At 39.2% G+C, this 14,536-nt stretch overlaps 1 protein-coding gene across 1 annotated transcript; it reads right to left on the bottom strand.

The window, feature by feature from the left end:
* Positions 1–522: 522 nt before the first annotated feature.
* On the bottom strand, positions 523–14,507 carry LOC112567866 (aminopeptidase Ey-like). Its single transcript, XM_025244728.1, has 8 exons — positions 9,839–14,507; positions 5,540–5,924; positions 2,725–2,990; positions 2,408–2,568; positions 1,775–1,930; positions 1,411–1,537; positions 1,064–1,182; positions 523–665 (listed from the first exon to the last, which is right to left on the bottom strand). The coding sequence occupies exons 2-8, from the start codon at positions 5,694–5,696 to the stop codon at positions 560–562; spliced, it is 1,092 nt and encodes a 363-aa protein (XP_025100513.1). The 5' UTR covers positions 5,697–5,924; positions 9,839–14,507; the 3' UTR covers positions 523–559.
* Between the last annotated feature and the right edge of the window lie 29 nt (positions 14,508–14,536).

The following is a 14,536-nucleotide window of genomic DNA, read 5'->3' as shown; positions in this document are numbered from 1 at the left end:
GACCGACCCACACCGCACACGTCAACAAAAACATTAACATTTTCCACTGCAGCGAACGTAGTCGGTCCCCAGGTAATTCCACAAGGTAGCGAAACTTCATTAAGCCAAGTGTCATCCCCCATGGCCATAGTCAGCAGTCCCGACCACCTGAACACAAGTAATTGAAAAAAGCAGCAATTGCAACCTAAGGGTTCTCGTAAAAACCTGCGCACAGATTAAAGCGCACTTTATTAAAGTGGATATTTTATGCTATGCAAATAATTGAAGCAATCTCGTCTTTTGCATCAAGAAGTCACCAAATTAGTCGAGGGTTTTTCGACTTATCAATGTCACGTTGACGTCATTTGCCGACGTCATAAGAAGCTATTTTGTCAAATGTAACATGGACGATATCTTGTCAGTCATCTTCTCACACATACATAAACATACAAAGTAATAGAAAGAAACTTATTGACAAAGTTTTTTTAAATAAAATAACACGTTTATCACGTGCAATCCCTTGAAACGTACCATGTGCGCCGTCTCATGGGCGATAACTCTTGTCACCGCTTCCTTGTCGTTAATGCTCGCCATTTCTTCCGAAAGCAGCATAGAGTTCTCGCTGTAAGACACGAGACCCCAGTGCTCCATGCCAGCGTACTGGAATCCCGGTAGTGCTATCAATTCTGGATAAAAACAACACATCTCACCATGCCAGTTGTTGGCAAGAAATCAGTTGTCCACCCTATCAGGTCTACAAACGACATGGAATGTTTGCCCTTTCACATTAGTCAAAAATTTCATTAAACTGTGTTTGTTGTTATTATTTCTTACTTTTAATGAATGAGTGATTGAAGATATTTATCTGGGTTTGGAGGGGTTTGTCTATTTACTGAGTAACCTTAGCTGCCAGAAAAATGTCCGCGAACAAATAAACGTCTTCTAACCTACTCAAATCAAACTACCCAGCCGTCTGTCTACTCACTCATCCATTCCCTCGCTCACCACCTGGGCGAAAGGACGAAGGCGGGCAAAACAAACAAACCAAAAATCAGACACACAATGAAGTAGAAGCCATGTTGACCTTGTTCTGGGAGAGGGAAGGCCAGAGTGAAGTAGTCGTTGTAATAGTCCATCACAGCTCCGCCATGTCCAGCGCGTGCTCCGTTTCCAGGATACTGTCGGCCGCGACCACGCCCTCAGCTGCACGTGACCACCATGACGTCACTTTCCTAACTAACGCTTATAAAACTGCGATTTATCATCTTTCATCTATTGTGAAATTAAGCACTAGCGACTGTTTTCAAAAGACACTTTCTACAAACATACAAACATGTGTGGTTAGAATATCTAATATCGAGGTATCAGTTCTAGTTCAAAGAGAGATTTTTATTTATAAACCGTGTTTTCTCGATAATTTTATTCCCTTACCTTGTAGCCCCTGCTGGAGTTAACCTCTTTGTAGTTGAATTGACACACCGTGAAAGTCAGCAAGTAAGTGGACATCAGCGGTGTTGTCAGGAAATGGTCGACAAACCAAACGTCCCCGTCGATAATTCTATTGACAAATGTTGCGAAAACCAAACATCAACATTGACAATTCTATTGACAAATGTGCTGAAAACCAAACGTGTGACCTATGCTCATAGCATAAAACTTTGCCGTTGACAATTTTGTTGACAAACGTGGACAATCGTTTGACAATATTTATCGTGTAGTGGAGTCTTCACACTTGTGCTGACACAGAACCTAGTCGTATAATCTAACTGTTTGTTCTTTGTTTGTCCCCTTTCACCTTTCATGCGTGTCATTCCTCGGCATGTTCGAGATAGAAATGAAGTTTTCTTTCCTCAGGATGGTCAGCGTGAATCTCGCCTTGAAAGCAGGCTCGTCAAAGCAAGGAAAAGCCAGCCTCGCGTGGTTAGGGACGAAAATCGTGGAGACAAAATACCTACACAAAATACAATACCATGTCAAAGTTGAAACTCAATAATGAACTTAAAGCTCTAGCAAATATACTCGCTTGTGACACTTATTTTCAACTGTGTGACTATATGTCAAACATTTACCAAACATAGCCATATGTGTCTGACTAAAACGAAACCTTTCGAGGGATGAAAACCCACGGAATAACCGCGAAAAAGAACTTGAGACATCCAATAACATACGAAAAATATATGGTGGCCATACTGGCAGGTCAAAGAAAAGTGACATGATGATGGCGATGATGAAAGTCAGCGATGAGGGTTGAGAGCAAATTAAGAGAAAATGTGTAAATGAGTTGAGGAAGAGAAGCTAGCGGTCATTATTTATTTATTTACACACACCGGATCAGTATACCAACATTTCCAGATTGCTTCAATAGTCCTTCACTAACGGTGACGATGTCATGAGAACGAGGCTGTCATGTCAAAAAGATGGTTCTTACTTGGTCTGGTTATTCTCTTGGTAGCTTGAAAAATACATGGAGCGGAAGAGGTCTGTGATTTGTCCCCGGAAGGTAACTGTGAGTAGGTAGCGATATTTCTCCTGTAGAGGTCGCAGCAAGTGGAGTTCAAGAGTTTCGCGCTCCTTACTAATCTGAAAGGACTGAAGTGAGGAAAGGATTTTGTTATAGAAGAGGCTCAGTGCGACCATCCAGGGGCCGTAGTTATAAAACGAGAGTAAGTCGTTTCCCCATGGTAACTTGGGGAACCCACGGAACAGAGTCCTTTTCGTTCTTACGATATTATTCTCATGATTTACCTTTATAAGGATGTTGGGATCGTCCTGTGGATCCCATGACCTAAGCTGAACGTCAAGCTCCACAATAGTCAGGTCCACAGCATGTAAGATAACATCAGACGTCTGGTTTCTACATACGAATTCTATTTTGACAGTGCCCTGGAAGCTGAAGTTCGAGCTGTTGGCCTGGTAGATGTCAGGAATAAGTTCGAGGTCATAGTGCAAAGGTCGGAGGGCAGTTGGAAGACGGTATATCAGCTGAGATGCGATCGCAGACGACGTAGTCCCTGGAAGAGAATTTGACGAAACAGCGATGTTATACTTGTCACTAGAAGAAAGAAGAAAGAAGAACCAGGGAAACTTCGTCAGGGAGACGGGAGAGTTAGTGGAGGGGGGGGGTGGAATTATGTAAACCTCCGATACATCGAGCAAGCGAGAGGAAAGAAAATGGGTAAGGAAAGGAATGAGAGAAGATGAAGACTGGAAAGAAAAAGGAAGAAAATGTTAAATTACAATTGATTTTGTGTCACCCCGTCGATATAGTACCAGAGTTCATTCAAGATTATTTATTGGGTCTATTTTCTCTTACGCCGGTGTGCTCAAAATATTGTCAAAAACCTGACATGTTCTCATTTGCATGCACCACTGACCACAAACTCCGTTCTTTATTGTCTTTAGTGTCAGATCGGGGTAAACGACTAGCTAACTCCTCAAAGATAAATTCCATCAAGAATGTTGATGAGGATATTATGGTGTTGTGGGGCTCACGGTAGTGCAGTGGTTCAAACACTCGCTTATTTGTCACGACTGAGAGGCTGTGAGTTCAGATCTTGTCTCGGGATACTCTCTGTGTATTAGACATGTCCTCTAGTTTTTCTCCGGCTTCCTCTATCCTCCCTCTGCCTTCATAGTGCGAAAACACCTCTTTCCCAAACCAACAACCAGCCAACAATAAATGTCAAGCATGCCAACATAAGAAAAATATTTACAATTTAATCATGACTACTTAAATTATAAAAGTTCAATCCTTACAAATACTCTGTGCCACTGCTGAAATTACATTGTAATCGGATGCTAAAAATGATCTTGTAGGTAAAACAGATCGGCTTACATTGACAACGCTTTCGATGCCGAGTTTATTCGTCTTGTTTTATCTGAATAGCTTTCAGTAGTTTTTATATTTCATTTCAAGAATCTAGGAAGTCCAATCCACCTGCGTTTTTGTTTTTTGTTTTGTCAGCTTCTGTGGGTTTAAATTTTAAAATATCGTAACAACATAGAAAAAAATTGGAAGAAGATGGCAAAAAACTAAATATTACTTGTTTAACACGTGTTGTGTACATTTCCCTCAATCTTTTCTATCGATATGCACGAAGTAGTGTGGGCTTATTCATATATTGAGTGTATCAACACTGTTGCTCAATGAAAATTTCTCCCAGACTCGGCATCACTCACTCCATGGTCTTCTTGACACCGATAAATAGAATCATTGTCTTGAACTTTTATCAAAGAGTTCATTGTTTGTAAAGCTTTCGAAAATCTGATGCATTATCGTTTTGAACCTTCTTGTCCGTGTTGCTTTTTTTTCGGTACCTTAAAACTTAGTCGATTTTAGCAAAACATCTTTAGCTTTGACTTACGTTTTTAGATATTATAAAGATCATGATATTCTGTTACCTGAAAGTCGACAACCCTAACAAGTCGAACCCTTTCTTTTACATTTGTGGAATACGATATGAAATACACGATAAGCACAGGACAAAGAGTAATAATCCATTCTCTTTTTTTTTTCTTTAACGCCTTTATTGCTTTTTTATTACTTCGACAGTAGTTGTTTACATTTCAACAGTAGATACTTATACTTCGTGGGTCTTTCATTGGAACAGCAGAATAACAAGTGGCACCACGAGCCCAGACACGTGACTACCGTGATCCAAACGCATTAAAGCCTCTGACCTTTCTGGGTTCATTGTCATCATTTCATCCTTCATCGGCTGATGGATACCAACTGCCCACCACAGTTAAAGAGATCTGTTAATAATAGGTGAGACCCAAGGGGTCACAAAGTTCGCCACTCAGGCGTGTTAGAAGTGTAGGACTGACTCATCTAAACGGCCATCCCGGAGATGTGGCCACTAAGACTTCAGAATCTGTGAAGGCAACAATTAAATATTTTTTCAAAGACTGATTTCTCATGCAGACGGGAACAGTATAAAACAATTCTATTATTTTAGAATGCATTAGAAATATTGAATATATTTCTGGGAAGAAATCAAATTTATCCAGCCATTTTAACTGACCATTGAGCTCTTGGTCTTTGACCTGTTCGTGGGTTTTTAAAATTTATTTTCAGCAAGCAGTTCGTGTGTTGTTGATCATTCTCATCAGATGATTTGTTTGTTTTGTTTTATATTGTTGGTTTGGGGTTTTTGTGGGGTTTTTGTTTTTTTGTTTTTTTGTTTTTGTTTTTGTTTTGTTTTTTTTTTGTCAGCCTCCTATCTCTTCAAAGATGTAATGACAAGGAAGCTTTATTAGCTTGCTGAGGTTTTCGGGTATGGAACCAGCAAGCCTCTCAGTTCGGACGCAAGCGCTCTAACCACTCTGCTGTCCGCTTGTCCCTCTGAAGAAATCGTGAAATATTTTGTGCAATGTGTTTAGCTAACACAGTATTGTGGGCAATAGACTCCAGGTGAAAGGGCATAGGACTATGCTGAGGTCACAATGTCAGGTAACATGCTTATCTCTTATACTGAAAGGATGGAAGAAAGAAAGAAAGTTGTCAAGAATTTAGACGATATGGCAGTTATATAAGTAGTCTTGTTAATAGTCTTCTCACCAACATTAAGAGCTTGCTTCATGTATTCCTCGTTGAAGTGCTTCAAGGGGAAGAAAACTGCCACGGCGATCAAGATGGCGGACACCACAGCGGTTATTTTCTTCTTGTATTTCCCAATCTTGTTTTTGCAGTTTCTCCAGCCACTTCGCGCCGGCATCCTGTCCAGAAAACGCTCCAAGTCCAGCCCCTAACCTTTACCCTTTCACCTTGGCTTTGTCGCAGACTGGATGAGAATGCACTAGGAGTCCTCCAGTAGTCTGCGTGTCAGCCACTGTACCGTCGTCATGTGATCTATGTAGTGGTCACGTGACAGGCACGCTAAGCATTAGGTCAAATTTTTCTAAAGTTTATGAAGAGTCTCAGGTAAAGACAAGGACAAAGGACACTGCAAAACAACAGCAACAATAATGATCATCATCGCCGACGTCGTCATTTCATCAATCCACCAGAGTTAAAAAAAAAGGGAACAAAAGAAGAAAAATGGTGAAAAGAACTGTGGTTTGATGTTAATGTAAATGCAATGGTGATGAATCGATACAGATAGCTGCAGATGGCAAAAGAAGAACCTGGAGTAAAAGAAAGAAAAAAAAGGGACGGAAGAAATATAATGATGGAAGATAGCAATATATCGCAATAAAATTTATCTGTTTTATTGCCCTATTAAATCATCTGTCTCAGTTTCCCTACATATAGTGTAATTCCAGAAAATCTCATCACATCTAGCCTTAAAAACTTGGGAAACCAGAGTCCGAGACCATCGCAAATTGTGTGGTCAGCTTCCCAGCCATCCAATCATCCCCCGTCTCTACGGCAGCGAAAAAGGCAAGAGTATCAGAAACACTACCCGTCAAATAAGTAAATAAAAAACAAAACAAACATGTAGAAAAACGATAACAATTGCACTTAAAAATAAATACCGAATACGATGAAAGCGGCCACTTCCGCGAGAACGACTCTTTAAAAAGTTTTTATTCCATGTTGAAATAGTTTTCACAAGATTGATGTAAGGAATTTTCGTGCAGTGTGCTTGACAGTTTTAAACGTCATTACCTAGATGGATCTTTAATATTAGTAGGCTTCTGCCACAACAATTTTTTACTTTAAAAAAAAAAAGAGATTGATATAGGAACTTTTGCGTGATGTAGTTGATATTTGTAAATGTTAACCCTTCAAGGGACAGTTTAGATCGATGTGTTCCTGCAGTTACAGTCTTTCCTTGTTTATTTTTCCACATACGATTTACACAAAGAAATTTGAGTAAGTGTAGCCATAGCTGTGACCTCTAGATTATCAGCCCACTTAATGGTTCTGTGCCTGTTTCTAGTCAACACATCCAATTCCTGTCTGCTTTGAACCCAGTGAGGTGAAGTGATGGGAAAGGGTTAAAATGCTCCTATAGAAAATGGAAGTGATTATGTTTGTCACGGAAGGTTTGATTCATTGTCTGCCGTCAATTGTTCTCCTAGTTAAATAGCTTTTAGTTGCGTGGCAGGCTATCAGAGACTGTTTCTACAAATATTTTAAATTAAAAAAAAAAAGTGTCTGAGACCTCAACGTCATTTGCCACGAGTCCAGCACGTGACACCACAATGCTATGGCAGCTAAAAGTTTTACTGTCTTTGCTAAACTTGATACATAATTGTCCATATTTGTCAGGTTTAACAAATTTTTTTAATTGGATCTGTTTGCACACAGTTTTGTTGGTGTTTTTTTTTTTTTTGTTTGTTTTTTTTTTGTTTTTGTTTAGAGCAGTGCAGAGCTTGCGAAATACATAATGAATTTTTCCTTCACTTTAATCGCTACAAACAAGAAATAGTTCTAGTACATATAAAGTTCAATGTACTGCATGTATGTGTGTATATATATCCTTTTATTGGTAAGGTTGAGGTTGTATTTTGCACTAGTGAATTTGCACAGTCGGGAAAAAAATGCATACATTCTCGTGGAATAATAATAATAATAATAAGAAGAAGAATAATAAGAATAAGAATAATAATAATAAGAATAATAATAATAATTTAGATAAATAATTATAAAGTGGAAAATTAGTAAAGCGCACACTCACATTCTAAGCAGCATGCTCTTAGCGCTTAAGAACAAGAACGAAACATGGACAGCATACGAGGGACAGGACAACAAACAAATAACATGTGAGCTATAAAAGAATAAATGTACTAAACAAGACTAAAATGAACTACAGAAAACACAAAGAGGAAACAAATAACAAGAACAAGAGCTGAGAGTGACATGATATTGCAAAAGGAAGGGTGTGACAAAGGACTAACATTTTGGGACAAAATAGGAATCGGTAGACCAAACATCACTTGATTTCACCTCGCGAAGTCGTACCAAGGAAATACTTGCTTTTTTTTCCTACCAGAAAAAGTCCTCCTTCCTACCGGACACATCTTCTAAACTATACAGTGACCACGAGGTTTTGATTACAAGAAAAACTGCCAACTTGCCAGACAAATAGTTTTCATTAAAATGCCAGCGTGACAAACCACCTTGGCTCGCCGCCAAACGAGAGTAACATTGGCACGACAGCTGATAGCACCTTCCGTCTGAGAGACACCATCAGCCTCTGAAGTGCTTGCAAAATTGAAAAATAAAATGAAGATGGACACAGTTAACAGGTTTTTGGGGCTTTCGTAGACAGCACCAACCTACAACAAGAGTGTATCTCTCGCGAATAGAAGAAGAGCACCCTGACAAAATTCAAGATTCTTTTTTCTTTGACCCTCTCAGGGATATTTAGATATACAAGATATATATATACACACACACATATTCCTATCTTAACTTACCAGGCTACCATGCAAACATGCCTTACCAAAAATTTCTGACCAAAGAGTCGATGGGTTCCTTGTTCCTGAGGCAAGAGTTTGATATCAACACGTCAAATTGAATTCAAAGTAAACAATCTGAATTGAAATAAAATAAAGGAATCAATGTGTCAGTTTGAATCCAAGATCCATGTGCCAATCAGCTGACAAGAGTTTGATGCCAAAGACAGATCGATGTCAATCAGTCACAATCTTTGTATCGAGCAGCTGAAGAGAATCATCACAAATTTTTTGTTAAAAGTGCAATGTTCTCACAAAAGAGATTAACAAAATTAAGAACTGCCGACAGTACCGAGACATATAACTCAATATAAATAATTAATAAAAAGATGTATGAAGGGTGAAAGAAAACATTAAATGAAAAAATCCTTTATAAACGGCAGGGACCTCACTTCAAGATTTTAACAATTGCAGAAATTTAGTCACCTTTCTAGTGCTTTTGTTGCAAATCTGTTAATTTGTTTGGACTTAGGTTAAGGGTTCACGTCGTGTATCAGTATCAGACATCAAAGATTTCACCTGTCTATAGACAGGATGCCAGGTAACATGAAATCAATCTGTTTACTACAATCTAAGTATTCTGGACATCAAGAACTTGCCTCCCCACCCCCCACCCCTGAGTGACAGAAATAAACTTCACAAATAACAAGATGAATCTATTTTAAGTAGACGAACATCTTGCGATTAACGAAGATCACAAAACAGGTGTGATGCAAGGTGATGGCTGAAAGTCATGTACTGAGAAGGACATCACTTTTTTTGGCAGAGACACTAGATACCTATACCCAAACTCTTTCTGTGTATAGTGATGTTTGTAAACCGCTATCTCGAGAACCGAAAGGGTATCCATCAGATTTGAGGAAATACTATCTTGCAGTGAATAATACCATACACTGATCTTTACCCAGTCGTTAGACATAAGAACTGCCCCACCCCACCACCATCCTCTGGGTCTGTGAAATGTACTCACTGTAGTTTTTTGTTTAATTTTGTAATAATAATTATCTCGCATCATGCGAGGATCAATCGTTGTGCCACAACATAGACGTGGGTACATTGATATCAGGAAATTCTAGAGGTTAATTTTAGGTTAAGATCGATCTTTGAATCAAAATTAAAATACAAATAATTTAAAAAAAATCAGGGTAAGTATAAACCGTAGATGGATCCTGGGATATTTTAGGAGATCAGCTACATCATCGCTTTTCCGTTACCCTTTCGACATAATTAACCTTTCGAGACACACATTATTTAAAACAAATCATTTCAAATGGAAGGATAGACGGATAGGTAGTTATGTTGAGAGAAAGACAGATACAGGTAAAGTTGCTTTGAGCGAATTCATAAAATTGCTTGATAATCCCCTTCCCCCAATTAAAAAAAACAACAGAACAACAACAACAACAACAACAACAACAACAACAACAAAGTGGAACAAGCACGGCAGACTTACTGCGCAAGATGTGTCCCTTGTACCTGTTTAATCCGTTAGCAGTAAATTCCCCATCAGCTACTGCAGCTATTTGAACTTCCGACTGCAGCTCCTCGACTGTTTGTCGGAGATGTGCGTCTCTGTAGAACCTGCCTGCACGGGCCACGTTCATCGTCGCAGCGCGCGCGTGCGTGCGCCGTGGGCTTCCCACTGAGCCATCGAGACCAACCCACTTCGCTGACAATTTCACTCAGCCAGGATGCTGCCAGACATCTCCACCCAGGAGATCACTTAGTGTTCAAACACCCTTACACCCTTTCCCGGTTTGAAATGTGGTACCGAGGGGTCCCGCGTCCCTCCCAGGCTGGGGCAGCTTGCAAGAGAGTTCGCAACCTTCATTCCACACAGAAAAGTGTCCGTAAGCTTCACGGGCTGTACAGGGATTGTTGTGTACGGAAAGGAGATACGATCGCTCGTACTAGCTGACTTATATGCGGGGCCACAAAAGTGTTAGAGATATTAATCATCTCTATACAGGAGAGTGACACCAGAAAGCTGTTCTGCGAGGTTTTTTCGTTGTAGATCGTATTTTTAGACGCTTAAGACGATTAAAAACACTTGCGGAGCAAGATTTGCAATGTTCTGTAAAAGCATTAAAGTCTTATGTGTATATCTAGAGGGTAGAAAACATCTTTGACATCTATTTAAAAAAAAACCCACAGAAACAATGAGAAAAAGAAAGGGAGAGAAGAAGTGCTTAAAAAAGCAAAATGCAGGAAAAGACAACATTCACACGCCTTTGATAATGTAGATGTGAACTGACATCACTCACAAAACATTATTTATGAATATTTCAATTTGGTATACAGTTACAAATAAAATAAAACAAATAAAAGTACATAAAATGACGGGGTAAAACTAAAAGGTTTTTTTCTTCTTCACAACATACATCCATATCCTTTGTAGCTTTCTTGCGTACAAAAGATGCCTTTAACCCCTTGATGGTCGGGTCAATGAACAGAGTACGCATCACCTGGAGAGAGAGTGTTTCTTAAGTGCAAAACACTTGTCCTAATGATGAATTCATCTTTTCCTATATTTTCTGCAAGACCTTTAGCCTCTTCGTTAAGCGAAGGTTTGGGGGAAGGGAGAAGAGGGCGGAGCAAGTCCCCTCACCATTTAGTAACGAAAACAATTAATGTCATCACATTCAATGTTTAATAAACGAGCACAATTAATGTCATCACATTCAATGTTTAGTAAGCGGGCACAATTAATGTCATCATCTCCAGTTTTCGATGTTTTTTCTTTACCAAGAACGCTTAGCACTTTCTTTGGTGGACACTACTCCGACCTCTGGCGATCTGCCGGGTCTTCATCTGACTATCGATCATTCTCGGTCTGAACCTGGTTCAGGAAACTATCCTATCAATGTTGACCCCTGATTCTTAGCTAGAAGTATGGGTGCTCCTAATCCCGGTTCGATCATGATTACGAACAGGGTTCAAAGAGGAAAGGGGAACCAACAAAGTCCTGTGGGGGCGACCTTTTGTCTGTTCGTCGATCCTTGCAGCTGATTGGCTGAACTCTTGTGTCGACTTTTTAATATTTTGGAGCAAGCACTTTCAAAGCAAAGTTAACAACCAAAACCTAAATCATCGAAAAAAATAAAAATAAAACCTGTTCGTGGTTGACCGTCTTGAACCTTAGGTTGCCTGAACCTGTTTGACATCGGTAATGATCACATAGTTTGTTCCTTGTCGAACGTTTACACGAGAAATTTACAGTTTCAACCCCCTACATATTGGAAAAAAATGTGAGTTGTATAATTCTTCCCTAGACTCACGAGTTTTAGAAATGTATATCACGATTGATCGGGTTTGTCAACGTGTTAAACTCCAAACGCACCAGAAAAACTGCAACTTTAAATATGCATGATGCTGTGTAAAAATCCGCTGCAAGTTTCGCGTACGAAGAAGAAGGAAAAACTGAGGAAAGTATCAATAGAAAGAACAGCGACAACAGCAGCGGTAAGACGTTACTCACGTCTGACAGCAGCGCCGGCACGGACAGCAGCAACAATCTCAACAATCGATTAAAAAAAAAAAAAGTCTCACTCTCAAGTTCGATCGCGCCTTACTCTGGTGCCGGAGGTCAGCGACAAGCTATCGATGCTGCAACGGCAGTCAGCAACCCGAGGCTGGCATGCGGCGCTGTGCTGCGTGGCACGGAACTCCTCGCACCACTTGACGCCCAGCTCATCATTGTCCTCCACCCCAACCACCCCTGTTCACCCGCATTATTTCTGCTGGATGCTTAAAGCTGGTAATTCTCTACTTGATTTTGTCAAAGCTCACAAATTTTACTTTCTGCAACTCACGACTTTGGTAGGCATGAGAGTTGTCTAAAGACATAAAGGAAGATAAAAATGGGGAAAAAAACCCGGACAAAATCACTTCTGAAGAGTGTGTGGAAGATGGATTTTTGAGTTGTAGCTCTCGAGTACTTACAAAACATTTCAGCATTAACTTAGATATAGCTTAAATACTCATATCTGCATCTGTTTAGAGTAAGACAAACATAGGCTAAAACATCCAACAAAGTATTTATTGTTGATTATTATTTTTGGTATTGTCTTAGATTCACTCAAATTTCTAACATGTCTAGCAGAGAAAGGAAAGATGCAGATTTCCTTTGAAGTTTTTTTTTTATTTTCATCACCTCTAGATCCCGACTTCTGTTGACATTAGTCTTAAAAGACTTGTAAGGTGCAAAATTTATGTCGGAGAAATGGGTAAGTTCAGTGCAAGATAGTATTTCCCCAGAGCTTTGTGAATAACCATATTATGCTCTCGAAGTACATGCCCCACCCTGAACTGAAAGACATGCTTGTGAAAGTCCCATCTGTACAGACAGGTCAAATATATAACACAGTCCTCCAGTTGACTAGGTATTCACAATGCAAACCTATTTCTGTACAATTTTGGTACCCATGTTGACCTCTTTCTGTGCATGGTGATATTTGTATCTCAAGAACAGAAATTTAGAATTCACCCAGGGTTAAGGAAATGTCTCATACTGAACTTAAGTCATTAGAAACTGATTTTTCACCCCCTCTATTACTTTAAAAGTTCCCAGACAAACCTGCCAAAAGCGCAGAGCTTGCATACAACATTCTGAAGACTGAACAGCATACAGTTTACAAACATGGTATCACATATCACAATGTCAGTGACCTGGGTCAAAGAAAGACTGTCACTGTGCTTTTTATCTTCACCACAATTGTTCTGCAGCAGTTCTAGCAAAAAGACACATGAAGGAACACTTTCAAATACATCTGCAAGAATTCCATATTCATCAACCAATAATTGATCTTAACTTGATAGCTGCAAAAGTGCAAGCAAAGGCAGCCAAACAGTGTGACTTAATAATTGATAATAAAAAAAGCATCTTGTTTATTATGTTTAGTGCTGCAGAAACAAAGGTATGTACATTATCTGCTTTTTGAAATAAGCCTATTTTCTACTAGGCTAAAACGTACTGCAAACAATGGCAAAAGTAAACAGCAGTGTGCACACACAAAAAATGTCACTCTCATCTCAGCTCACAGCAAATTACAACTTAACCAATCTCCACACAAATTTTAAATAAAGATGTTTTCGTAAATTTATCTCCAGGCTTGTTTGTGGCTGGAATAGTTTCCTTGTTCACCCAACAAAAATAGGAACTTAGTTTATCAAGGAAGGAGAACCATCAGGCTTTGCCTTCAACCAGCTGCATGACTTCAGGTTCAATGCTTTTACGGAGGGAACTGATATCTCATGCTTAACCATGAACTAAGCCGATATCACGGCAAAGCAGCCAGTCCTGTAAGCAGATGCCATATGCAGAAAAGAAAAACAGTGTGCCCAAGACAAAACATGAACCCAGGACAGCCAATTCTCCCTGTATTGGCAATGCCTTTACAGACTATGATCTCAATAAAAACAAAAACTACATGCCACCTAAATGATTTTCGCCTGTTCACCATTGTACATGATTGTAGTGTGCATAAACAGGATGGCATTTTCTACTATCACTTACAGGAATCTGCTGCGAGCAACAGGTTGTTTGTAGCGCATGTTTGCTTCATGATAGAAAAGTGAGCGACAGTAAAGGACTTAACTTTTGATTCCATTAGAAACTGTCTAAAAAATCAGCAAAGCAGTCTTGCAGGTCAAAAAATCAAACCTATATTGATACATTTTGTCTCATGTTATTCATACTGTCAGCTGCTGGCACCTACCACTTAAACATATGCAGAACAAATGCTTAGTGCCAATGATTTGCACCAGATGTATAGACTTCATGTTGTATCCATTAATCATGATTAGTCTTTCTAATATAATAATATAAGCTATAAGCTATATAATGTGGCTGCATACTATTCAAATACATGTCTATATCCAGTAAGGGACCTATAAACATCAACAACAGGGTACAGCCAACAGAATTATCCAATTTTCAATTAGTGTACAAAAAAGGACAAATAAAATAAACTATAGGGTTAGAGTGCAAAACTACTGAACAAATAAAATAATATACAACTTAATGCATCACACATACTTGCGCACACAGTTAAGAGATATATTGCAACCATCTTTTAAAGAACCATCTACTTTTCTTACAAAAGCTATTGAATTATACAACTCATTTTTGAAAGATGAAGGCAACCATTAC

This window comes from Pomacea canaliculata, linkage group LG7 (genome assembly GCF_003073045.1).
Source record: "Pomacea canaliculata isolate SZHN2017 linkage group LG7, ASM307304v1, whole genome shotgun sequence".
NCBI lineage: Eukaryota > Metazoa > Mollusca > Gastropoda > Architaenioglossa > Ampullariidae > Pomacea > Pomacea canaliculata.
The sequence above is the reverse complement of the archived record's forward strand: the minus strand, read 5'-3'. Positions and strand labels throughout refer to the sequence as shown.

Excerpts from the sequence above, each read along its gene's own strand:
- LOC112567866 (XM_025244728.1), bottom strand. The coding sequence starts at position 5,696 with ATGCCGGCGCGAAGTGGCTGGAGAAACTGCAAAAACAAGATTGGGAAA. Across the intron at positions 2,991-5,539 it reads GAAGCAAGCTCTTAATGTTG|GGACTACGTCGTCTGCGATC; the intron begins GTGAGAAGACTA and ends ATTCTCTTCCAG. Across the intron at positions 2,569-2,724 it reads ATCCCAACATCCTTATAAAG|TCCTTTCAGATTAGTAAGGA; the intron begins GTAAATCATGAG and ends TCCTCACTTCAG.